Source organism: Molothrus aeneus, chromosome 3, assembly GCF_037042795.1.
Source record: "Molothrus aeneus isolate 106 chromosome 3, BPBGC_Maene_1.0, whole genome shotgun sequence".
NCBI classification, from domain to species: domain Eukaryota; kingdom Metazoa; phylum Chordata; class Aves; order Passeriformes; family Icteridae; genus Molothrus; species Molothrus aeneus.
This window is the reverse complement of record NC_089648.1, coordinates 86,619,120-86,646,168: the sequence shown is the minus strand read 5'-3', so window position 1 is coordinate 86,646,168 and position 27,049 is coordinate 86,619,120. Positions and strand designations below refer to the sequence as shown.

The 27,049-nt window shown below is 41.0% G+C and overlaps 1 protein-coding gene across 2 annotated transcripts; it reads left to right on the top strand.

Annotated features, from left to right (window-relative positions):
- Positions 1–192: 192 nt before the first annotated feature.
- CILK1 (ciliogenesis associated kinase 1) lies at positions 193–26,795 on the top strand. 2 transcript variants are annotated; one of them, XM_066547301.1, is made up of 15 exons: positions 193–284; positions 482–583; positions 6,023–6,205; positions 8,083–8,137; positions 9,607–9,728; positions 10,972–11,051; positions 13,428–13,560; positions 13,992–14,163; positions 14,710–14,877; positions 17,149–17,445; positions 18,583–18,773; positions 19,310–19,464; positions 20,753–20,884; positions 22,615–22,728; positions 23,195–26,795. In XM_066547301.1, the coding sequence occupies exons 3-15, from the start codon at positions 6,105–6,107 to the stop codon at positions 23,347–23,349; spliced, it is 1,875 nt and encodes a 624-aa protein (XP_066403398.1). In that variant the 5' UTR covers positions 193–284; positions 482–583; positions 6,023–6,104; the 3' UTR covers positions 23,350–26,795. The 2 variants fall into 2 exon arrangements, with proteins under 2 accessions (XP_066403398.1, XP_066403399.1); XM_066547302.1 differs by lacking the exons at positions 193–284; positions 482–583 and adding an exon at positions 2,442–2,521.
- The last annotated feature ends 254 nt before the right edge of the window (positions 26,796–27,049 follow it).

Sequence of the window (27,049 nt, the reverse complement as noted above, 5' to 3'; positions counted from 1 at the left end):
GACGCGCGACCGCACAGACTCCCCGTCCCAGAACGCACCGCGGCCCCTGCCGCCTCTGCCGCCAGCGGCGGCGCGGTGCAAGGCCTGCTGGGGAGCGTAGTCCGCGGCGCATACCAGGGCAAGGGCGGCAGAGTAAAGGCTGCCGGGAACTGTAGTGAGTGGGAATCCCGGCAGGCGCGATCCCAGACGTGGGAGCCGAGGTGAAGTGGCGATGTTGGGGAGCCGCGATTTCCGCTGTGACTGCGGTCAGGCCGGGACCTTGGCGCAGGCAAATTGCCGACCAGGTAACGGGAGAGCGCTTGGTGCCGCGCTGTGGAGATAACAGCGGTGCCGAGGCCATTGAATCTCGTGGCCGTGGTAATTTGCCCGTCCACTTCAGTGAGCGCAGTTATCACCTGCTGTCAGTACACGCATTGTCAGGTTTTCTAAAAGTGGACGAAACCTATTTTTATAAAAGCGTATCACAGTCTTTTTGTTCCAGAAGAAAACCACGTGTATGGATCTGTGGACCTTTGTGCCAGTCTACTGCCCTGAGCGTTTTCAGGAGGAGGATGAGGAGGCGTGTGTCTTCTCTGGAGAGCAGGTGAGCCCTCAGGCTTGGGCAGCGGGCCCGGGGAATGGGGCTGCAAGGGCTCTGGGAGCCGGCATCGGCACTGGGTTTCCGATCTAGGTGAGTGTAGCGCTGATCCCTGGCCGGGCAGCCGGGGGTGGTGCGGAGCGGGGCACTGGGTGCTGCTGTGGGCTGTGTGAGCAGTAGAGATGACACGGCATGGCCACCTGAGGATTTGAGATGGGGTGCTCATGTCTACAACTGGTTATCAGTAGTGCTGCTTCTCGTTTGGAGTCAAAGCTGATTTTCTCCTACCTGGGTGTGCCTCTTCTTAGATACTAAACGTTACATTTTAGTAAAAAATCCTTCACTGTGAGGGCGGCGAGGCGCTGGCGCAGGTGGCCCTGAGAAGCTGCGGATCCCCCATCCCCGGCAGTGTTCAAGGCCAGTTTGGGTGGGGGTCTGAGCAACCTGGTGTAGGCGAAGGTGTCCCTGCCCATGCCACGGGGGTTGAAACTAGATGATATTTAAGGTCACTTCAAATCCAAATAATTCTATTATTCTATTGGGAATGGAAAAGCCTTGCCTGTAACAAGAGAAAAACGGCATCCTGTGGCTGTCGCATGGCTGAGTGATTGCGCTCATGGGCTGTAATATGGGTAGCTTAAAGCAGAAATCTCATGTAAGTGTGTACTGCTCCTCCTGGCTTCACTGAGAATCATGCCTGTCTCTTGGAGGGAATTTGAGTCTTTATGATATATTCATGTAAATATAAAGATTAGCCTCTGACTAGATGGGGTGGGGGAGAGACCCAGAGCTTTGTTTTTCCCCACACCTGTTTTAGCCAATGAATGTCTTGTCCTACACTGTATTCCTGAATTACAGCACTAGCTCATCCTGTCTTTCCAAACCCTGAGAATTAACTCTATGCTTTACTTTTAAAACCTAAGGGATGACGTGTAAAAAGAAGCTGACACTTCCTGAATCACGATTACAGTCCTGATAATCAATTGTTTTAGAACAATTTTTTGTTCCTTGTTTTCCTTTTACTGCTCTTCCTGTTATATCTTAAGCTGATCCTGTCAGAGCCAGAGTGAGCTGCTGGTGCTTGGGTGAGGAAGGCACAGGCCCCCACTTAAAATTTCAATATTCTTCCCATTGTTCACAGTTTTGTATTTCCACATTCTAGTTTTGTTGTTTAAACTCCTCTCTGAGATGTGAGAGGCCCATCAGTGTGGGGTTCGTGTTTGTTCGGCTGGGTTTTGTTTTCACAAGGATCACAGAACTCTTAGGGTTGGTGAGGTCTTCTGGAAGTCATCTAGACCACCTCCCCTGCCAAGACAGGCTTACCTAGAGCTGGTTACACAGGAACACATCCAGGGTGAGTTTTCAATGTCTCCGGAGAGGGACTCTATGACTTCCCTGTGCAGCCTGGCCCAGTGCTCTGCCACCCTCAATGTAAAGAAATTCTTCCTCACAGTTAATGGAACCTCATGTGTTTCAGTTTATGGCTATTGGTCCTCGTCTTGTCACTGAGCACCACTGAAAAGAGTCTGGCACCATCTTTCTTTGCACCCACCTCTGAGATCCATCTACGCATTAACGAAATCCCCTCCCAGTCTTCTCCAGGCTGAACAGGCTCAGCTCCCGCAGTCTCTCATAAGAGAGATGCTCCAGAGATGGTTTGTTTGTTTTCTTTCTCCTTAACACCCAGCTCAGCGCCCCCTCTGCGAGGGGCCCGGCGGCTCCCCGGCCGCAGTCGTGGGGCGCTGTCCCCCCGCGGGGAGCCCCGCCGGGCCGGGCCGGGCCGGGGGCGCGGGGGCCGGGCCGGGGGGGCGGGGGCCGGGGCCGCGCCATGGGCCGAGCGAGGCCGGCCGGGGCCGCTCTGGGCCGCAGCTGCTCCGCGGGGCGGCGGCGCCGCCATTCCGGGCCTGTCCGCAGGCCGGGCCCGAGCGGGGAGACGCGTCCGCGGTGAGTCCTGCCGGGCACGGGCACGGCTGGCCGGGGAACCCGCGATCCCGTACGGCGAGGAACGGGAGCGGGGGCACGCGAGTGTACCGGGGTCGGGCGCCGCCGCAGCGCGGAGGCCGGGCAGGAGCCGGGAGCTGGCCTGAGCGGCGGACCCGCCATCGCTCATCTGTCCCTGCCTGCGTGTGCAGCTCATGGGGCACCCCCGGAGCCCTCCGTGACAAACGGGGCAGCCGCGGGGACCGCACCCATGGACACCCACGGCTGTGAACCCCGCCTTTCTCACTGCTGCCTGCTAGTAATACCTTCGAGTAATTGCCACGGCGCAGGACAAGTTTAAAAAGGCACATGCTGTTTGTTTACTGTCTGCGTTTCTCGGCTGTGGCACCGCGAGCCAGTTTCGCTTTCAGTTCTCGGTGCTTCAGTACTTCCAACTGTGGTGGATACGTATTTAAAGGGTTCATAAGCGACAACAGTAGGTTTGAGTTGTACTTAGTTAAAAAGCATTCTCGATATATAGAATTAGGCTTGCTGTTAAAGGCGTTTTGCTGTTCGATTTCTGCGGGGATAAAAGTATAGGTGAGGTAGAGTTTGAACTCGGAGTTACAACACGCTGGAAATAAGGGGTTTACATTTTACTCTGTGGTATCAACACACTTTTTGCTTTAAGATATTTTTGCAGTTTATATTTACATCCTCTGGTGGTGTGAATTTGTGTAGATTGTATTTTTAGATTAGATGATATATGTTGTAGCTCTGCAGACTGCTTGTTGGGAGACTCATGCTCTTTTCAGTGGGGCTCAGGCGAAACAGTCTGAAGGCCAAGTAAAGTAGATTTTAAAACAACCTCACTATAAACAACAAGAAATGGTGCTGATTGAGTTAACCAGAGAAGACTTAATTCAGGTTTTGTCAGTGGGTTTTCACACAGGTGGATTTGTGCTTCCAGGGCAGCTGGGTTAATTTCTGTGCATCCTGGCATGTTTTTTAGCATTAATTCCTCATTGAAATAAGTGTTTTCTGACTTTTGTTGTTGTTGTTTTTGGTTTCCTTGGAGTTTTTTGTTTGTTTGTTTATTTTGGGGTTTTTTTGGTTGGTTGGGGTTTGGTTTTTTTTTTGTTTTTTGGGGTATTGTTTCAATAGTGTGGGGGTTGGTTTTCTTGTGTTTTGTTTTTTTGTTTGGTTTTGGATTTAGGGGGTTTTGTTGTTTTGGGGGGTTTGTTTTTGTATGTTTGGGGTTTTTTGTTGATTTGTTTCGTTTTTGTTTTGGGTTTTTTTTCTCACTTTTGGTCTTCAAAAATATTTCCATTAGTCTGTTTTGGTCACATTTGACAAATGCAAAGATAATTTCATACAAGTTTTTTTGAAAATTGGTGGCTGTGGGAAGGAGAGGCACTTAATTAGTATCCCCAGTAACGAATAAATAGTTAGGTTCACCACTTGCATCTGTTCAAGAGACATCAAACAAACAATCTATCCAGCCATTGGTGATTGTTGCAAGTAGTGCTAAACATCTTTAGTTTTGCTGTGGCTCTCAAATATGAGGCAAGGGTGCTCCTCCACTCTTCAGTCACAGTTCCTTGAAAGGGATGTGTGAATGGTAAATAGGGACAGCATAGGAGTCTGAATTTTAAGACATCACAGCTGTTAGGATCACAGTTTCAGAACTGTATCATCAGGGCAGCGTGTGCAGAAGAGTCCACAAGTCCCAACTGTGTTGATTTGAAATTACTGTATAAAATTGTTTGGATATTAATACATTTTAGGTTTTCAGACTAGGAGAGCATGCAAGACAGTGTCATTGTTTGAAATCTTGTTGCCGAGTATCTGAATGAAGGCTTTTGAGCTGCTATCCAGTCACTGACCAGTTGGAGTAAGCAGGTTAAAGCTTTTTAACCTGGATGCAGACCACTGAACATAGCTTTGTGCTGTTCAGGTGCACAATCTGAAAACCAGCCAAAAAGGAACTGGTACTTGGAACTGCTGTTGTTAGGGACAGGCTCTGTGTTCCTTGGCAAGTAGTACAAAATGTGGGATTAGGTCTCTAATGTAAGGTGCTCAGTCCTGGGTCTCTGTAGTAGTGAGCGTGTGGAAAGAAACAGATACTGCTACAGGGCAGTTCCTCCTGCCTGTCTGGGACACTGACCAGTGTCTGAGATAGATTTAGAGACATGATGCACAATGGGTAGATTGTCAAAAGGTCTTCTAACTTCAGATTTCCTGGTCTTCATTCCTGGATCAGTATTAGTGGGGCTAGTAGGCTTAGAAGATGGAAAATAAAGGATGTTCACAACTTCTTGCATCTACAGGATTGTGGCTCTGCATTGATGTCAGTTCAGAGTTCCAATAACATAATCCCATTACCTCTAAAATTGCAACACAACTTTGTGAAATAAGGGAGATACAAGGCTACTGCAGAAAAAAAAAGTGAAAATGTAGTTAAAATACACATTACAGAAGGCAAAAGTCACAAGTCATGAATATTGTTGTCTTTTTAAGGGGTGAAGAGTAAGAGAATGCAAGTGACCAAACCTTCATTGCAGGAGAATTTTATTTCAAATGTATGATTAGTTTACATAGAATGGATTCCATTTTTTCTAAACTATAGTGGAGGAAATACCAGCAACAATTACATTAAACTAGAAACAAGTTCTTTGCTTTATTATCTAGCAGAGATTCTGTGGATGCCCCATCCCTGGAAGGATTCAAGGCCAGACTGGGTACTGGAAGGTGTCTCACTCAGCCCATAGCACAGGGGTTGGAACTAAATGATTTTTAAGGTGCCTTCCAACCCAAACTGTTCTATGGCGTTTTTTTTGGTCATGCAGTGTCACAACAAAAGATTAGGTAGATAATCTGATGTAGCCACTACTTCTAGAGACTGATTCATGCTTAGAGTTACTGTAGTAAAATACATTTGGTCTTACCTGACATGAATGTAATATTCTTCCTCTGCACACTTTGTTTAAAAGAATGCATATGGCTATGCTCTCTCACATAGGACCATATGGAAATTCAGGATATTGGTTTAACTGATGGCAGTGTGACTTGTAAGGTGATGACTTACATGCCTAAAAATCTGGCTAGGACAGATCCCCTCCTATTGTATTGTAGAGCTTCATTTTTTCTGCTAGCAGATGATTTTCTCCAGGCCATGAGACTTTATCCTGTGACTTTAGCAATAGTGTCTCCCATCAGGGCTGCCTGCAAGCTTTCTGTAAGGTACCTTTAGCTTTCGCTTGGGACTGGCTTTGGGGATTATACCCAGTTACATCCAGATACAGGCTGGCTCTTTCTGGTGAGACACCAGGACAAGTCTATGTGTATGGCTCATGGGGACTGTTCCTTTGGAGGAGAGTGGAGTCTGCAAACAAGCAATCTCAGAAGGGTACAGAAATCAAATGGATTATGTTCTGTGCTTTCAGACCAAAGGCTAAATCTTGAAAACATGATTCCTGCAACTGTTCACACTGTCCTGAGTGCTCTGTATTTATGCTGCCACAGAAAGAACTGGTTACACTTGGAGGAGAAGAAACACAGGAAACGCCAAGGACTGAAATGTGCTTGCAGCTGAAGTATCCTCATCATGAATAGGTACAAAACTATCAGACAGCTTGGTGATGGGACCTACGGCTCTGTTCTCCTAGGGAGAAGCATTGAATCTGGAGAGCTGATAGCCATTAAAAAGTAAGTGTTCTCATACATTACTTAATAATGCATAGTCCACGTTTTTCCTTTCTAGGTCTGCATCAACTTGGTCATGCTGCTTTGAGTACTTCACATTCTGTGCAGCTTTTTAGTATGGAGTTGTATTTGGGCAGCATGATAAAGTGCCTTGTATCCTCCAAAACCTCAGCAGGAGTTAAGGAGGGTGAGATATATAGGCTTATTGTGTAACAGCACTCTGCTGCTATGTGCAGTCAAACGAGTTTTACGTATTACTTAGAGTATTCTGCAGTGCTGCTTTGGAATCTACAGCCCTTTTGCTGCTGCATACATGGAACATATATTTTGTAGTCTAATTTTCAATGGAATATTAATACTGCAGTGATAATTAACACAACTGATCTCATTGTCCATTATCTGTATCTTTTATGCTATGACATACTGGTCTTTTCAACTGAAGATTTTCTTGAAATCTCTTGAGAAATTCACTTGATTTTTCTCTTCTGCTTCAGTAGTGACTTTAGTTGGTAAATGCTTATTTGTCCTAGCTATGGTAAGAGACAGCTGTAAAGCATTGCAGGCACCTTCCTGAAATACTGACCATGACAAGGGACAGATTTGTCAAAAGAGCTTTCAGTACAATGCTGTTTTGTATGAGCAGTCAATAGCTGGCTTTATCAACTTTCTAAGTCCCCTCTGCTGAGGGTATTTTGCCTGTATCAGACCTTGCTTAGAAGGTCTTGCTTTAATTTTCAGTTTGCAATATGGGAAAAACTCAGAAAAATCAGAACAAGCCAGAAGTATTCTCTTACTTAGGTGTTAATGCCGGTCCTTTGTTAAAAATAGAAGTGGCCCAGTAACTGAGTGCACAAGACAGTAACTGCAAAAACACTGCTAAAAAAATATCCAGACCCCTTAATGACATGAGGGGCTTGTAGTTCTTAAACTACTCTTAATTGTGAGAGCCATTTTCAAACTGGAAATTGCTACAATAATAAGTAATACTGAATCATCCTTAAAGGCAAAGACTCAGATCCTCAGAGAGTGCCCAATTCCCTCTGAAATCCAGACTCTACACAGTTGAGTATTTTTGTGAGTTTTAATCTGTGATCTTCTGTGTGCATGTATATGTGAGCCTTCATCCTTTTGGTCTTGACGCATAGAGTTACGTCTCAAAGAACTGAGTGGTAATCAAAATGTATGAACACACAGGACCATACGTTACACACAAATGTTGTGTTCAGAGTTACAATCTGGCTTGGGAGAAAACTGCCCCACAGTTTGTTTCTGTTGGAGCAGAGTTGCTTATAAGCTTGAAGGGGAAAGCAGAATTTGAAAAGCAGTTGGCATGATAGATGCACCTTGCAAGGGAAGTAGAAACATGGGGAGTAGTGGACAAAGGAAAATGTGGAAATACAGCAAAATACTAAAATCACAGAGAAATCAAAAATAGAGAAGAGGGGCAAGGAGGATATGATAAAATTGGAGATCCAGTGAAGCGATTGGATCTTATTTGATTTGTGTCAAAACTGTTGAAACTACCCTTGTTCTTTTTACAGTTAGACTCTATTCTACCACATTGTTATAGCAGAAAGAAAAATAGCATGCCTGGGCTTGTTGAAGGCTCTGAATTATTTTCAGCAGGATACATATACAGAAAAATGCAATCCTGTGTAATAGTAACTGTTATTTGACTGTAATTGTATTTGAGTGTGTATTCTAGTAAATCAACTTGCCTGTACCTTGTCTAGAGATGTAAAGTCTTTTGACGAAGGAGCTAGCATCGTACATTTTCATGGAAGAACCGTATTGTTAAGATGCAGTGAGGCTTTTGGTTCTAAGAACAGCTGATGTTTTCAATGTATTGTTAGTTATTCTTTCCCCCTCTACTTTTGTAGAATGAAGAGAAAATTTTATTCCTGGGAGGAGTGCATGAACCTTCGAGAGGTTAAGGTACTTGTTTTGTTCAGTGATTGACTTCAAATTAGGTGATCACTGTCACATCAAATTCTTTACAACTCTTGTGTCAAAACACTACTCCCAAAGTGAGCTGTAGCATGTGACATTACTGTTCTGTTTCCTGACTCTGCATTAGAAGGGAGTGTCTTATAAAAATGCTTATTGAAATTCTGTAGTCTTACAAAAATTATTTGTAGTTGTAGAGAGCTGCAGTGAGGAGTGTGTGAGTGAGAGCTTTCCTGTCACAACACCTGGAGTTGATTGGTGCTTGTTTTTCAGAGCTTGAGAACACATGCCCTTTGTGCAGCATTAACTTTTGTACATGCAGTTGTTTCTCTATAGTTGGCTTGGGGACAGACATACAGCATGAAATTCTGATGCCAACAAAACTTTGAGGGTAGGGTCTAGGGGCCTCCTTAATTTATAGTCAGCACTGAAAACATGCAGAAAACCTAGGTAATTTTTCTTACAGTACCTTGTAAAAATGGACATTGAGTACACTGAAAATCTAAAAAAAGAAAGAAGAGCCAAGTTTGCTAGTTTCAGCTAGGGTAGAGTTAGTTTTCTTTGTAGCAGCTTCTATGGGTCTGTTTTTTGGATTTCTGACCAAAACAGTCTTGACAACACAGGTGCGTTTTAATTATTGTTGAGCAGTGCTTTCACAACCTCAGGCCCTCTCTGTTTTTCATGCTTCCCTGTCAGTGAGTAGGCTGAAGGTGGGCTAAAGGCTGGGAGGGGACACAGCCAAGACAGCTGACCCAAGGGACCTGCCATGTGACATTGTGCTGAGCAATAAAAGGTGGGGAAAGGAGGAGGAAGCAGGAGACCTTCAGAGTGATGGCAGTTGATTCCCAAGTAACCATTATATGTGATAGAGCCCTGCTGTACTGGAGATGGCTGAACACCAGCCTGCCCATGGGAAGCAGTGAATGAATTCCTTAGTTTGCTTTGCTTGTATGCTTGACTTTTGCTTCACCCATTGAACTCTGTATCTCAGCCTATGAGTTGTCTCACTTTCTGTCCTTCTGATTATTTTCCCCATCCCGCTTGGGGGGCTGAACAAGCTCAGCTGCCTGCAAAAGTTAATCCACAATACCGAGGAAGACTTTCCAGGGTTGTTCTTAGTCTTGACTCTAACCTGACTGTTGCCAGTGCAGGTGCAAGAAGAGTCTGAATTCTGCCATTAGGAAGTTTCTTACAGAGAAAATGCAGTTGTTTTGGTGCTGACAGTGACAGCAGATACCTGGCTTTTGAATGACCAGCACATAAATTGCTGTGTAGACTGTATATGCATGTGGTAATACTTGGAGATCTGTTCTTTGTTCTCAGATCTGTCTGTTTATTTAAGACACCAAAGAGTTTTTGATGTTAATCCTTCTGCAACAGTGAAAAAAGTTGGGTTTTTTTCCTCCTTCACTATATTAAGACCCTTTTAAAATCTGGCTTGTATTTTCTGTTTCTAGTCTTTGAAGAAATTAAACCATGCCAATGTGGTAAAGCTAAAAGAAGTTATCAGGGAAAATGATCATCTGTATTTTGTGTTTGAATACATGAAGGAAAATCTTTATCAGTTAATGAAAGAGAGGTATGTAACAGCATCACTCATTCCTATATAAATTAATTACTTGTGTAATGTGTTTTTAACCCCCCTGATACTGTTCAAAGGACTTTGGATTATTTGTTCAGGCTTGGATCACTATAGCTTAAAGCTGCAGGCTGCAGCAGGAGCTGTGACTGTCCCTTTGGGCATATCCCAGCCCGTCCAGTGAGTTTCCAGTGTCTTGTCCCACATTAGTGTGGTAGGGTGTTCTTTTGAGAGGTAGAAACTGTGGGTTTTAATAGTCCTCACTCTGTGGAGGCGTTGGACCTAGAACTTCTGATTTTTGTGTAAGTACTCCCATGGTGCTTTTATAAGAGATTGGTCTCACCATCTCTTCTTTTATGGCTTCCTCAAATAAATGAATAAATAAAAAGTAGTTGGAACAGTAATCAAGAGATGTCAAACTTCGGATTGCTTCCAGAAATTAATTTTCCTTGCTGTTTGAACTGACGTGACCAAAGACTGCTTATTTCATTTGTCAGCATTCTGAATAAAATGTAGCTTTTTGGTATTTGCTGGAGCATTAAGAAAGTCTTAATTTTAGCCTTTGGGCCATGATAACATCCACCAGAGGATAACTGAGGGCAGAATTTCCTGCTTTGAATTGTTTCTCTCTATGGACCATAGTATCAGCCTGGCAGATGACAAGAATCTTCCTTGATTCAGCAAAGTAAGGTCATTATTATAATACATCTATGTGAATGCCACATGAAATACCTTTTTAAGCATAAAAACACTATGCATGCACAGGTATCGAAAACTGTAATTTAATTGGGCACATATATGGATATATATTATATGAAATAATGAACTTTGAGGAAATGGTTCAAGTCTATAACAGAAACTAGTTATCTTTGGGAATGTCATAGAAATGCTTGATATCATACCTTCTTATGAAAACAAAAAGCCCAGATGTTTCTAAGAGTATGTTTTGCATCATACTCTACAGTTTAGCTAGGCCATGGACTTTTTCAACATTGTGTAAATCAGACCTTTAAGAATGTGAATTACTCCCTTAATTCTTAGTTAATTGTCAGTTTTGTGCCAAGGGACTGTAGAATAAGAAATAAGAATTTCTTCGGTAACAAGAAAAGAAAGTAGGCAAATATGAAAAGCTGACTAGCAGTTTTATTTGTCACTGCTACCTTTTATCTTTGGTTCATTAGATAGCATAAGCTAATGTATGAATTTAGTCATGAATATTTATTTCTTCCCTTTTATTCCACAGAAACAAACTGTTCCCTGAATCTACAGTTAGGAATATTATGTATCAGATCCTGCAAGGGCTTGCATTTATTCATAAGCATGGTAGGTTACATTTTTGTTATAAACCTTCTGAATTAGAGACAGATAGTGTTTGTGTAAGTTTTTTGATTAATACACAAGCAATTACATTACTAACTTTAGTAGCAGGAATGATCAAAAGAATGGCTCTGTATGAGAGATTCAGATGACTGAAAACACCTGTATTTTATAGTTGCCTAATACTTCATTCTGGAGGTTTTCTCAGTTCATTTTCTGTAGATTTCCACTTTCTCAGTCTGGCCACTCAAGCTTGTTGGATGTTAATGAACACATTTCTTGATAGATTTAAAGGTCCCCTGAAACTGAGAATAAAGAAGAAATTACTCTTTTCTCCAGGTACTAACAGATACCTGAATAAAACACACATTTTCTATAAGATATACTTAAAGTAAGAAAGTCTGAGTGACAAGCAGCTTTCATTGCATGGGCTTCTGACTAATATTTATAACAATGGTGAAAGCTAAAGCTGATGTACCAGCCAGTAGGAACAAGACCCACTTAACTAATAAAGAAATCTCAAAACAAACATCTTATTTTAACAAAAGCTTCCTCACTGTTTTTTGCTGACCCCTGCAATTCTGTCCACTAGATAAAGTGAGGGTTCTGGTGCTGGGCAGCTCTCTGGGTTATCAGAGAGAACTGACATCAGTGGCCGGAGTCCTCGAAGTGAAATGCTTATAAGGACCAGTGTTACAGTTCACTTGAAGAGCACATTTAACTGTGTTTTGCAAAATACTTTCCAGCTAATGACTTTATTCACTCTTCTAATGGAGCTTGGATACTCATCTGAAACCTAACTATAAATTCCAGTCTGTTTCGGTGACATGCATAATATGTAAACACAGAAAAATATTATGCTTGATATGCGAAAATCCAAGACAGATTTTTTCAGTGAATTGTCAAATGGATCACAGCATTTCAGAACAGCTTTTGTTGCTATTTAACTTACTATAGCTGTTGAGACTGAACAGTTCTGTGTCAAAACTGCCTTCTTCACTGACCTGCTACCACACTAGACTTGTATTTCTGCCAAGATGTTGCAAATCTATAGTTAAGAACACCTGGAAATATTTGGCAAGCTCAACGGGATGGTTGTGATGATATTGTGGCTCACAGAGTAAGAATGAGTTCCAAGATTCTCTCCACAACAGTTTTGGAAAAAATCACATGAACATTTTTTCACTCTCTCTGTTTCTCCATTCTGCTCCTGTGTAGCATAGAAATGCTTGTCAGGTAAACTTCTTACATTCTTTGTCCATCCAAACTCTTAAGCATCTTTTTATATTTGAGTACACAGTGGATTGCTCTTTCTACAAGTTTGTCATAAAATAAATTGCCTCACAAGCATTCTCTTGGTGCATGTCTTTGCAACAAAATATAGAAGTGATTGTCCTAAATGTTACGAACAGCTTTGATTGCTTTGCCTGGTACCTTTCATAAAGAAGCGGTAATTCAGGCTGGCACCAGAATGTCAACTCAGCATCCCTAGGAAGGATGCAGTCTCCTGGTTAGTAGATACCTACAGCACTATGTCTTCAGTGATGTTATACATTAATCTAATGAACAAAAGCTAATCTAGTTATACTGGACAATGTAGACACATCCTGTGTCAATGTTTGGTCCATTCTCTGTGGGAACATATTCAAAGTCATGGAAAAAGTAAGCATATTGGAGTCTCTGGAAAGGAGCTGGGAGAGCTTCAGTTAGGTACTGCAGAGGGAGCTGTATCTCAGAACAGTGGTTCAGGTGCTTGCAAGAAAGAGGCAGAAGGACAAGATTTCCAGACTAATGGTGGAAGCAAATTTCAGAGACAGTAGTCAGTCAGTAGACACTTCTCTCATTTGTATTAAAAGAGCTCTTGCCAAGCATTCATTCATGATCAGTTTTTGCTGAATGCAGGGAACATTAAAAAAATGCACTGCGATCCTCTTACATGGTGTTGAGTAGCTCAGTGCTTGCCAATTATCTTCTCAGATTTAAAAAGAAGTTTGAAGGGCAAAAAAAGCCCTCATTGTTTAAAATAGCATTTTATGTAATTGATTGATAACTTCATTGGTCAGTTGCCAGTTAGAATGAAACTAGCATTAAAATGGTGGAAATTTTTTTATGTTAGAGGAGTCTCACTTGAAAGAGAGCTGTCTGAATAAATGCTCTGAATTGTTACAAGATAGCCATCTTGTGTATACTCTTTTTTCACAACCTAATAGAACAACACTGTACTGATCAGCTCTGCTGATCACATAGTAAGTACTTTGATATCTGTGTGGTGCTATTTCAGCTTTGATGCTAAGAACTAAAGCAAAACTATCCAGTTGGAAAATAAAGGATACAGCTGTGAGTGACATCGCAATCCACATCAATATTTCATTTGAATTTCAGGGTTCTTTCACAGGGACTTGAAACCTGAAAACCTGCTTTGCATGGGACCAGAACTTGTGAAAATTGCAGATTTTGGCTTAGCTCGAGAAATCCGATCTCGACCTCCTTACACCGATTATGTATCCACAAGATGGTAAGTGCTAGTGCTCACTTACATTGTAAGAACTTGCAGTCAACACTTGAAAGTAGTACAGTACTGAATTCGTGCTGGTTGTTATACTACTTTTGATGCCTCCTCATTATGAAACTTTTATTTAAGCTTGGTGTAATTTGAAAAGCTTCAGTTAGTGCAAGATAGTTTACAGATAGCAACAACATAGGAGGAGATTGGGAGAGTAGTAAGGCAGGTGGGAACATGCTAGGATTGCTGTGTCAGGAAGGTGTGAGAGAGTTTATAGAAGATTATATAGTTCTAATCAAAAAAAGAAAAACAGTCTGTGTACAGGAGAGGAGGTTTTAAAATAATGTTTGCTCTTAATGGCAAAGAATGAAGAGGTGAGCAATTTCATGTATGTTTGAGTTGTGTTGATTGTTGGGATTTCCTTTTCTTTCTTTCCTCTACAGGTACAGGGCTCCTGAAGTACTTCTGAGATCCACCTCCTATAGCTCTCCAATTGATATTTGGGCTGTTGGGTGCATAATGGCAGAAGTTTACACACTGAGGCCTCTCTTCCCAGGCGCCAGTGAAATTGATACTATATTCAAAATTTGCCAAGTCTTAGGGACACCAAAAAAGGTAACTGAAGTGATATTCCAGACTGCACTAATCCTGCAGCTGTTCTACAGTACACAATGGCATGGTAGCAGTAAGCATAAAAAGAATAAATTTTCTTCCTTATTGTTAATTTATGGTATTGATCTCAGATAAAATAAACTAAATTAAAACTTATTTTCTGTGCAGTAATTATGCTGTACCTGACACATAGAAGAGGAAAAATAGGCCCCTGCATAGCAAACAAAGTCCTTAGACTGTGATTTCATTAGGTGGGAATTTAATTTTTTCTTGTAGGTTGCATAAAAACCTATGGTTTAAGAGGTTAAAAATTGGGATCATGGCAAGATTCCTGTTTCCTGATTCCATTTGTGCCCTTGACTCTGTCAGATGTACAGCAAGACTCACCTCTCACCAGAGGTTTAGGGTGAAGATTCACAGTGAAATTTTCAATATAAGACCATAGTAAGCTGGACACGGTCTGTTTCAGGTAGAATATGTGCTAGTGTGTTTAGGCACTGATACTTTACAGCTGAACTTCTTTTGTGTTTGAAAATCTCATTCTTGCAGAACGACTGGCCTGAAGGCTACCAACTTTCAGCTTCCATGAATTTTCGCTGGCCTCAGTGTGTACCTAACAACCTAAAAACTCTCATACCTAATGCTAGCAGTGAAGCAGTGCAGCTCATGAGAGACATGCTGCAGTGGGACCCCAAAAAGCGGCCAACAGCTAGTCAGGTTTGATTTTATTTTCTTTTTGTCTGCTTGTGATTTTTTTTCTTTTACTGCAAGGAACAGTCATTTAGCAGTTGCTCAGGGGTGCAGTTCTTAGAAGGGAGGAGAATCCAAGGACAATTTGAAAGACAAAGAAGGGTAATTAAGAGAGAGTAATTAATCTTTTGCATGAAACATCAGCTGCTTGGGGTATGTGCTTAATAATCAAATGTATAAATACACTTAAGTGTAATCTAGTCACTGTGAATAGCAGCAGAGTGAAGGTAGGATATATGGCTGAAGGCTGAGGTGCTGTTCTTTCATAGTGGTGTGCCACAGAATGACTGGAATCTGGTTCAATCACCTTCCCTAGGCAGCCTGTGCCAGTACTCAGTTACTCTCAGAGTAAAGAAGTGTTTCTTGATGTTCAGAAGGAGCTTCCTGTGTTTCACTTTGTACCCATTGTCATTGTCACTGGTCACACCTGAAAAGAGACTCAGTCAATCTCCTTCGCACTTTCCCTTCTGTTTTTTTGCATACTTTGATAAGATCCTCAAGAGCCTTCTCTTCTCCAGGCTGAAAAGTCCCAGCTCTCTGGTTTTGCTCATATGTGAGATGCTCTAGTCCCTTGATCACCTTTGTGGCCTCTTGCTGGACTCTCTCTGCTATGTCCATCTCTCTCTTTTTCTGGGGAGGCCACAATGGGACACAGCAGTTCAGGCATGGCCTCACCTGTGCTGAACAGACGGGATGGATCACTGCTCTTGACCTGCTGGCAACATTCCTGCTCAGGCAACCCAGGACTTAGTCTTATTTGCAGCAAGGGTTTATTTGGTAGCTGTTCCATGTTCAACTTGGTGTCTACCAGGTCCTTCCCTGCAGAGCTGCTTTCCAGGTGGTTGACCCCAGCATGGACTGGTGCATGTGGTTATTCCTTCCCAGGACTTGGTATTTATCCTTGTTAAATTGGTGAGGATCCTGTCAGCCTGTTTCATCAGCCTGCCAAAGTCCTGCAGGGGGGCAGCACAGCCAACCAGTGTGTCCGTCCCTCCTTCTACGTGTGTCATGAGCAGGCTTGCTGAGGGTGCACTCTGCACCACCAGCAGCATCATTAATGAAGGGGTTGGAACAGTATTTGCCCAGTAATGACGTCGGGGGACACAGATACTTCCTGGCCTCCAACCGAGACTTTGTTTCACTGACTGCCACCCTTTGGGCCTGACCTTTCAGCCATCTGTTAGTCCACCTTGCTCTGTGTTCCTCCAGCCCAGTGCTGCCTGGATAAGGCTTGCTTTTGCTGGGCAGCCTCAGCTCAAGTGCATTGCAGATATGTTCCAACATCCTGTACATAAACCTTGCCCAGGTCATCAGTATTGCATATACAGGTGGTGGTAGCTGCTGGTTTTGGGTAGTACTCAACTAATACAATGAGCAGGGCATCTTTTGGAAAACAGATGGGATTCTTGACACTTGACTTCAAGGGCCATAGCTGAACCTTTGTGATTTAATTAGACCTTCAATATAAAGTGCAATTAAAATCTTGAAATTTAATGAAAACAGTTAAAATTTAAATAGATTATGAATTCTCAAAGGTAACAAAGAACAAAAAAACGCTGACTGTAACAGTATTTAAAAGCATTAACAAATGTTTTACAGTAAAGTACAAATAGAGTGAGGAATCTGAGCTTTTAGAAGCTTTTTGCAGTAAGAGGTCTTTGGGAATGGAAGATGAGTGTGCCTGAAACAGCAAGATAGATTAATTGCCTTTACTGACAACTTCCTAATTACTTGTAAGGCAGATAAAAATACTTTTATTCACTAACTTTACTAACTTGTCAGAAAAGGTAGAGACTAATTTCCATAAGGGTTGTGTTTCTTTCACTTAATTCAGTCTCAGAAGTGGAGAATGGAGGAGATATCTCTGGGGTCATTGAGTTTTGCTGGCTGAATCTTGTAATGATGAGGGGGATGTGTTTCACACATACACATGAAGAGACAGCATGAAATGAAACATGCCTTTAGCTGCCATATACCTGGTTAACTATCTTAATTCTGCAGAACCTTTCCCTCTGTAGTAGTCCACAGAGGATTTGATAACTCAGTATCTCTTGAAATTTCTCTACTATTGCAAGTTTTTTGAAGTGGATTGTGCTCACTGGAATCTAGTGTTTAGAGATGGGTCTTCTGCTGTTTCCTACCCCACAAACAAAGGAAATTAAATTTGTGCTGGCACATAGGACTGGGGTAAATGAAAAACTTTGGTTTTCTAAGCCTAACATCTTTATTACTTTTTAGGCACTTCGATACTCGTACTTCCAGGTTGGGCATGCCCTGGGCATTCAGGAACTGGGAAAACAAAAGGAACTGCAAAATAAATTGTCTCTGCATATTAAGCCTGTCCCTCCAGCAGAGCCCCCTCTGAAACCTCATGCCCGAATTTCATCAAGGCCTTTTCAACAAAGCCAGTCTTCTCAGCACGTGGTGTATGCGTGTAAGACAGACAACTCTGGGGCTGAGCACAGTAACTATGCACAGGAGGACAAGTCTAACCAGGTTCTTCTGCCTGCAATACACAATAAGGTTCCTCAGCAGGTAAATGTCCATCTAGCATAGCATAAGCTTTCTGATACAGTGCCTGGCTTTTTTCCTTGTGTTTCTTTTTCTTGTTCTCTTTCAAGGTTCTTGTACTTCACAAGACAAAAAGGACAGTGAGTGGAACTAAAAAATGGTTCCAATGTTCCAACTTTCTGCTAGAAACTGGAAGTTCCTCTATTGAAATCTAAATTCAGTTGCTGTTAAACAAGCAAGTAAATTTCTCGTTTTAGAGCCATTTTGTGGTACCCTTTACACCTGCACCACTTACAGGATGACACTGATTTCATATGAATAAAAAGGATGTAAAGTGTTCAAAATATTAATGGGATTGATGCCAGAGAGAAAAGTATGAAACTAAATTGTATTGAAATGATGGAGAATATTGCCAGAGAGAAAAGTATGAAGCTAAATAGTATTGAAATGATGGAGACTACTGCCTTCATCCATTTAAGGCATCCAATTTATTGACTGGGAATAATAGTCCCTTTGGTCTTCCAAACTGGACATGGAAACCAACAGATTCTTCTTGCAGCATGAGAATGTACCCTTTCTGTCTACCTATGAGGAGACTGGATTAATAAAATAGGTGATGAGAGCAGACAGTGTGAATGCTACTGCTACAGGGTCAGTCATAAGCAGGGTCTGTACTGACCAGTGTCACACAAAGTCAAAATGTACTGCTGAATCTGAATGACTGAAGAGACACAAATTTGTGCCTGTGCTGTCCTGCAAGAGAAAAAAAAAATTAAATGTCTAGACGCAGGCTTGTGCAAACATAAGTGTTCATGCAGTTTTATATTCCCAACATGGGTCTAGAAGTAAAAATTGAGCATAAGGTGATGGTTTGGGAGGTGCATACTGGAACATGAATAGAATTGGAATTGAGACCCAAGAAACTTCTTCTTCTGTAAGTTCAGGATGCTTTATTACAGGACAAAATGCAGAAGATCTGTAATAATGTCAGCAGGCTACAGATTGTGTTCTTAGGACGTTAGATGGAAGTTGAAGATTGTTGTTACAGCTCTACTACCACTATTACTCTTCGAGATAGAGGAAAAAAAAGTCCTTTTTGCTCCTGTCACCTAGATTGTGGTCTAAGCATGTGGGTTTGTTTCTTTTCAATCTTTGTAACAGAAAACATCTGCTGATTCTGAGAATATAAATGGTGAACTTAAACCAAAACCTAGGCGAAGATGGGGACATCTTCCCAGGACTGTTAAGAGTTCTGAAGACTGGGATGATTTGGAAGACCTTGATTTCAGCTCTTCCATCATGAGAATGGACTTGAAAAACAAGAAGAGGCAGAATGATGAAACTCTTCGTAGGTAAGGGGGTTTTTATGTGTATGTGCTATTTGGTCTATTTCTTTGCCCTTTTCCTCTTTCTTAGTAATGTTGCTCTTCATGCCTTCTTTGTATCTAGAAGTGTATATTTATACAATTTCATGTTCTTTTTTTTTTCCCACTGAAAATTATAACTAGCTTAAGTCTTTCAAGTTAATTTTTTAATATATACTTTCTATTTTACATGTGGACTATTTTGACATATTCCACGTATATAAACTGTTTTGGACAAGTCTAAGCTGCAGTTTCCATGGATCATATACAGAAGAGAGAAACTTACTGACTGACTTACAAAACTTTAAAAGCAGTATATAAGGGAACTAGAAGCACAAATCTGATTTTCAGGGGCACTTGCATGACTTCAGGTTGATAATATTCCCTGTTGCCTGTGTGTTTATGGTGTAGCAAACACATTACAAGGAAATGATTCCTAGAGATGGGGTCTAGTTGAAAAAGTCAGCTGTGAATATACATGTGCTATAAAAATTGGACTATACATACCAATTTTTCAATTACAGATTTGAAAGCATTTTGGACCTGAAGCCTTTGGATGCTGTAGGCTCTGGCAGCAGTGCACGAACTTCCCATGCGACCTTTTTGCGGCAGGACACTCCTACATCACGAGTTTCTGCAGCAAAGCAGCACTACTTAAACCATTCTAGGTATCGACCTGGTTAGTAAAATACTTTTCCTTTTCTTCCTGCAATTCCAACAGGAGTATGAAATAGTCATTGTACATTTGCTCTTATCCTTTGAACTCATGGAGGCGGACCACTGCTCAAAGAACATGAGGACAGAAAGAGCTTGTAGTGTAAATGGCCACAACACAAACCGCATTCTAGGAGTCTAGCAGTACAAACTAGGGGACAGGACTGTTGGTACTTCTTCCTCCTGATGGATACTTTTATACTTGGAAGTGCATTAGAAAATGTATATGTGCCAAACTATTCCCTGTCTCCCTAAAAATTATAAGACTGGTCTTCTAGACTGGAAAAGAAATTGTCATGTGTTTACCTCATGAGCGTATAGTACCATGAATAACAGGCAAACTAGTAGTGGGAATAGAATTACATGCCTGTCTTCATGATAACCTCTGCTGTACTGACACCAGTGCTGAGGCAGGATGAAGTACAGGAGGCAGACAGCATGTCTGCCAGTATTTAAAATGAGATGAATATAAGTATATTCTTTCTCATAATTTCTATTCATAAAGGTAGTGTTAGCTTTCTATTCATTTGTAGTACTACTTCTTCAAAATTAATTAAGTAAATTAGAAGGTATTGTGACAGCAAACTCAGTCTTTTTTCCTGAAATAATAATTGACTTCAAATTGTCTCACTTAGAGTTTTGGTAGCTAAAACTTGTTTTTACTAGAGGAAATTGTAAAATTTTGATCCCAATACTGCTTTTAGCCATATCCTGAATTGTGAGTGCATTCTTGAATGTTAGATACCCTGCTTAAATATGGGAGCTATATTAAAAACAAATAATAGGTGTCATCTGAACTGTACTGCAAACTGTTTGCATAATCTGAGGTTTCAGTAGAAACAAAGAGTACAGTACTATGAGAAATGGAATTGCCATTATTGCCTCTCAAGTTATCTTGTTGCTGTTAGGCTTTTATTGGAAGCACAGATTTCATGTACATAGCAAGGTTCACTTTCTGTGACATGAGAGTATTTGTGGCCTTGATGTAAGGACCCTGTCCTGTGATATAAGCAACCATTGATGCTAGTGGAGCTACTTACATTGTGATTTCTGCAGGATTAGGGCCTGTGGCTAGTTCCAGCATTCCTGTATAATGAGAGGATGGAGAGTGATTCAGAGTTACTGAGAGGGGAGAGGTTTTGGCTAAGTTGAACCAGACATCTGCTCTAAGATTGTGCATTAAGTGGAATGAATGCAGGCCTGTGTGGCAACAGGGATTTTAGTGAAGTAATCTTTGCATTTTTGCAATATAGGAATAAGCACCAGGAATAACATAGTCTCCACTTCAAACAAAGAGTCTGTTCCATCTAATCACTGGCCCAGTTCTGATTTGTCTGGGAAAGCCTCTGGTTTGGGAGGAAGTGCTACCAACAGGATGAATTCAGGTAAGAAGGTGTGCTTAAGACTCTGAGGAATGATAATAAGTGATGTCTGTGCAATTCCCCACCGGTGTATTTTGGAGTCATCCATTTCCAAAACATCAGTTCTGAAGACACCTGCTTACCCTGTCTGTTCTTTGTGTTAAAATCAATTATGAGTGCTCTTCTATGGGAGACTGCCTTAAACTGAAACATAGTAATTTCTTCTAATGAAACCTCACAAGTCTGACGTGCCCCATGCATAGAAGGCTGGACAGCTTAGTTCTGTTCAACCTGAAGTACTTGCTCCTGATTTTAGTTTCTCTCTTCAGTTTCTTTAAGTCATGTTTTCTCGTTTTCAAACTATTTTAGTCCACCTAGTGCATAAATGGCTGTCATTACAGGAGGAAGCTGGTATCAATTGAACTAGCCGTACACACCACTCTTGTTACATTAATTAAGCAAAGAAAATCTAAGAAAATCTATCATTGTGTTTTTCAATTGATATTGTTTAAAATAATGTAGTATAGTTTAAAAATTCAGACAAAAAGCAAAACTCTTTAATCTTTCTTCTTCAGGGTTTTTTTTGGCAGTTGGTATTTCAGGTATTTAATCACTGTTTGAGTTGAAGTAATTAATTTGTTGATTTTTACATTAGTTTTTATCAGATATAACATGTTAATAACACGGTGGTTTTAGATTGTATCTATGTTTAGATTGTATCTATTTCCTCTCTAAACCATGGCTTCAGGTTTTCATGTGATACAGTTCTGCAGTGCCACACTTCTTTTGCATATGTTGTTTTGAAAGTGTTTTATTGCCAAAGTTTGTGTTGAATTTGACCCAAAGAAGCATTTTGGGCCTCTAGAAACTCAGGTTAAAAAAAACCCAAAACAACAACCTAAAGTTTTGGATGTAATTTAATTAGAAAGATTTAAGATGGGAGGACTCTGTAAATAGCTAAACTACATGACAACCTTTATATACATAGGACGTCTCCTTCCTGGCTCTTTTACAAGTTTTTGTTTCTTTTGTAGCAGCATAGGATGTCATTAGATTTTTCTTTATTTATTACCATCATTTCCCACAATAGGCTTTGCCACTGCTCTAGGACAGCGTAGGTACATGTGTAATGGCCCTGTTCTGTGCATGATATCTTGTTTAGTGCCCCTCTGTGCTATAACAACTCTAGACTGTTTTGTTCCATTTCTGTGGCTTATCCTGCAGATCAGTCAAATCTATTTCTGCTCATCTTAGGGACCAGTTTTGTAGCTGGCTTTCAAAATCTGAAATGTGAATCTATACCACATTTTTAAGTTGTGCTCTCACAGGCTTCACTAAGAGCTTTGTGTAGCACCAAAGCCCCAGACTCACTACATGGAAACCATGAGTCAATATATTCTTAGCACATAGTTGCTGAAAGTCAAGCAAGATAATTCCAATTGAAATGCTAAGTTTTGAAAGCTTTGAGAAACCTTGAAAAAGCTGAGATGTCAGAGAGAACTGCCATTCTCTCTGACAGGTACAATTTGTACATATTTTCCATTCATCTCTAATGCAGTCTGATGCTGACACTCTCCTGAATGCAGGTGTTTATATAGGAGCTATAGGATTCAAGTGCCTTCAATTAAGTTCTTGTTTTGATCACTCCATGATCAGGCTTGGTCTTGAAAATGATCCCTCAGGGCACACCTTTGTCTCCTGTTGACAGTATGGGAGATTCATTGTGTTCAGGTGTTCCTTGCCATTTCTTTCAGGGCCCATAGGATCAAGTGGTCTAACAAATGCTTATGTCCCTTCATTTCTGAAGAAGGAAGTAGGTTCTGCTGGGCAGAGGGTTCAGTTAGCACCAGTTGTGGACCCATCTTCTGGTAAGTCCAGTACTAAAGTTCTCTCGGTCCCTTGGTCAGTACTCCAGTGATGCTGTATGTATGCAGCACTGAACTACTTCTCTTTGCTTTATTTTGTCAGTATATGACTGACTAGAAGTATTGTTTGTAACCTTGCAGAACTTCATATGGAGAAGGATTTGGTTTGTGTTTACTTTTGTTTATTAAATATGTGGGTTTATCTACATATCTACAGCTTATTTCAATGGGACCTATAGGTTGGTGTGAGAGCTGGCGTAGAATTCACACTTGCCAAATCAGTGATGTAAATACTCTTTGTCTGCTAAGGTTTTAGGGATTGGATCCACTATTGTTTCACATCAGCAAACTTGGTTAAAAAAGGAGACTTACCTCCTGAAGAAGTAAGGATCTGAACCTGCACCCAGTTGTTGTTCAGTATGGACAGCTCTCACAGAACCTTTTTATCACAGAATTTTTTGTCCTTTAGATTTTGCAGCTCTGACATCGGTCAGGCCCCTTCTTGGATGGCCGTCGTTCAGCTCGCCCTCCAAGAGCTCGCCGCGGTTGATGCCCCTGCCGCCGGCAGCGGAGCCGATCCACGGCCGCATTGACTGGTCTGCCAAGTACGGCGCTCCCCGGTGACCGGGGAGGTGCCCTCCGAGCACTGCGGGCATCCCCCGAAATGGTGTCCAGCGTGGGACGTGCCGTACTGCTTTATATACCTGTGCGTTTAAAAGGAGCAGATCTTACATGAATGAGACATTTTGGAGGGTTTTTTTACTACTTTGCATTAATCTGAATGCAATCTTGTACCTTTTTGTATAAAAATGTTTTGTTGTATACATGGGTCCAGTTATTTTCATAAAAGTGATGAATTTTGTATATAAGGCTTAGGGTATTTGGCATTTTTATACAGTAAATTTTTATGATGAACTTTTAAAAAATTTAAATTTTTTATTAGACTCAACTTTTTTTATAGAAGTAGATTAAAAAAAAACGTGGTGCAATATTGCAGTGAAGAAGTGCTGAGGAAGGGGCATTCATTAGACATTTTCTGAAGTTTTATGTGCTAATTGAGGCTGTGTAATTTCAAGTGATGCCATGTCTCAGTGCCACACTTCTGTTGTCCTATGCTCATTGCTTCGTACTGACATCAGAGGGAGTGAGTGAGCGACTTAACAGTGTAAACTCTCCTTCACAGTCACTGAGAGACTGCTAAAAGATAGTGGGAGGCACCTTTTTTAAATTTATTTTTGCCTTTGAAAGGTTTTTTGTTGGACTGCTATTCAGATTTACCAAATCTTACTCTTGTTTGGTGAAGGGTAAATACTCTTCTGTGGATCCGTTTTCCAACACAGCTTTCCTTTTTCCTGCTTAAAAGTTGTTCTTTGGCATTGTTCACAATGAAATAGAATGTGGACCTATCTCTGTTAAATTTATGTAAATGGTCTAATGATTTCTAAGGAGAAAAAAGAGATTCTGTTTCATCTTTTTCTTTTGTTGCAAATGTAAAAGCTGGAGATATATTAAGAACATATTAACAATAAATTAATAGCACTAATAAAACTGGTTTCAGAGTAACAAAATATTAATGACATGCCAGCAACATAGTTTAAGGAAACAAGATCTATGCAGCTGACTTATTTTTCACAACTGTTCTAAATCACTTAAGGGAAAAAAAACTTCAAAAAACCAAAGCAACCCAGAGGAAATGAGTTGGTCTAACCTTACTTATGTTTATACTCAGTTCTTCTTCATTCAGTACATCTTTTACAATGTGAAGAATATGTCAGCTTCCATAAATTTGGCCCAGAGGCTCTACAGGAAAAAATGGGATCTTATGTGGTCGTGTTAAAAAAATGTTGTAAAACTGTGGTTGATTTCACTGAAATTGATAAATTTTAAATTGGTAAAACTGTTCTTTGAAGAGCAGTTTAACTCAGTTTATGAGAGTATGATTTATATCGAGGTATAGAGAAAAAGGAAGTAGCCCCATAATCTGGTTTAGTTCTACTTTGGAAAGGAGTGCCAGAGTCCAGCCATCAGCAGAAGATTCTTTTAGAGCACTGCCAGCATTTGTCTGTTCTGCAGCTCCTTCTACGGAAGAAAGATAAAACTGTTCAGTGCTGTGGGAGAAGACCTTCCATAAGCTGCATTCTGGAGCAATGCTGCCAAAGCTGAAGTGCGCTGAGAAAATGCATCTCCCTGTGGAAGTGTGCCGAAATACTGATCTTACTGAGCTCATTGTGTGATCAGCTCAGGAAAATAGTTTATTTATGAGACTTAAATCCAGCCTAAAGGGATCAGAGCAGGTGCATTTCTCAGCTTCCAGCCATTTCACAGGAATTGAATAGTTTCTGTGTCAATGAGATCCTCTCCATGGGATCTGCCAGCACACAGAAGGGGCAGCTGCTGTGGTCAAGATTGAGAACATATTCTGGCCTTTTCAGTGCTTCCCGTGGTGAATGTGTGGGATTTTGAGGATACTGTACGCTAGGGTAGGCTGCTGGTTCAGTGCTACAGGGGGAACCACAAGGAGCACTGCTCACTGTTTGCTTTTATAGGCTCAGCCCACAGTGAGACAGTACAAGACAAAGAAAGAGCAAAAGTGTGCATGAAAGACTTACACATGCCAAAGACCTCTTGTGTGTCCTGCTGCCCTGTTATCTGGGCATAGCAAGTACTAACTCCAAACCATACCTAACTGCTTCCACAGCAGGGATGCCAATGCTTAGCAGTAAAGTAAAGCAGCCATTTGATTTCTAAAGTGCACACTGATGGGTGTCTGTGGGTAAGCGGAAAGGGAAATATGTATATTTGTGATAGAACTGGAAAGACAGTTGTTTCTCTTGGAAATAAATACCTGTATTTATGTCTATGTATCATTTAATTTATTTTATCACCAGGTAATTTGTCTCAAGAATGAACACCCTGAACCTATCGCAGTATCCTTAGACCTCAGTAGGCCATGTAAGTAGTCTGGTCTGTACACTTAGTTCCTACAAGTGGAAGGAGACAAGTCATGAAAGCAGGCAGCTGAGGCTTGGATTCATCATACCTAAGTATGAGCTCCTTTGTTGTGAGGTGACTCACCCCTGGTGAGTGAGAATCATGTCAAAAGAAACCCGTCTCATTTGAGAGCATACTAACATTCTGGAGATAGCTGAGTCTCTACTGAGGAGGGGGACAACTCTGTGAGATTTAAGTAGCACAGGATGAATCTGAACCTGGCCTGTAATCTCCGAACCTTTATCAGGCCATCAGTGATTCTCTTGACTATAGCATTCAGGCTTTAGTTGGTCCAGTCAAAAGATTAGAAAAGTAAGTTGTACTTATAATTTTCTTTTTTTATATATCTCCTCCTTTCCTAAGTTAAAGCCTTTTATTTTGGGGAAAAAAGCTAATAATCTTGACATTGAGAATCACAGCTAGTTTTAACTTAGTGAGACAGAAAATTAGCTAGATGTAATGGCTGTATCCTTTACTCAAGTACATTCTTACTGAAGCTGGAAAAGTTCTTTTTGAGCAGGATAGAGCTGAGTTTATGTATTTTACCGTGCTGTCCCTGTGCAATACAGATATGGAAAAGATGGAGGTCTTTATATACTGAAATCTGGACAAGCAGCATATCTGAGAACTTATGATATGTAACCTACTACTTTGTGCTTTAATATTTAGCATCTTTGTGGAAAATGTTTTTAGAATTGTACTGTTTACATTTTCTCAGGCATAACGTGTAATAATAAAGGAGTCTGACAGTGGATTCATTTACCCCTGTAATCCATATTTTCCAAAAAGCATTGTGTAAGTGCCATAATGTTAGCAAGAAGAAAAAAAAGCCAGAAAATCCACTCTCTTGGTGTTCCTGTATCTGATATGGCTGTTGATATGAGCAGGATGTTCCATAATGTGAGGAGGAAAACGTGTACTGAAGGAACATTTTAGAACTTAATATGGAATTGTCAGAGATGTGGAGAAATAATGGTTCTTGTTTATTCAGTGTTTTTGTTCAGCAGCATTCTAAATGCTTGTTTCATTCCTTCTGTGTCAAATGTCCTGCCCAGAATAAAGTTATCCTTGAGGATGCACTGGCTGACTGACTTGTTCTTTTATTATTCAGTTTTTAATGAAAGCACTTTAGTTTGTTTTTTGTTTGGTTGGGGTTTTTTTAGTTGGAGTTAGATTTTTTTTTTAATAAGCCACCTTAGAGGGACACTGCACATTCACTGGCCACATGGTTTGAATGTAAGCATGTAATTCCTGCAATACACTGTGAGCTCCCTGTAAAACTGATCGCTTAGTCTTCCTTGGCTGTCAGCTGCTCTGAAACTACCTGCTAGAC

What these genes read in the sequence shown, in the direction of transcription:
- CILK1 (XM_066547301.1), top strand. Translation starts at nt 6,105, where the DNA reads ATGAATAGGTACAAAACTATCAGACAGCTTGGTGATGGGACCTACGGC. An exon ending in AATGATGAAACTCTTCGTAG is followed by an intron (nt 18,774 to 19,309) that starts GTAAGGGGGTTT and finishes TTTCAATTACAG; the next exon opens with ATTTGAAAGCATTTTGGACC. An exon ending in AGTTGTGGACCCATCTTCTG is followed by an intron (nt 22,729 to 23,194) that starts GTAAGTCCAGTA and finishes TTTGTCCTTTAG; the next exon opens with ATTTTGCAGCTCTGACATCG.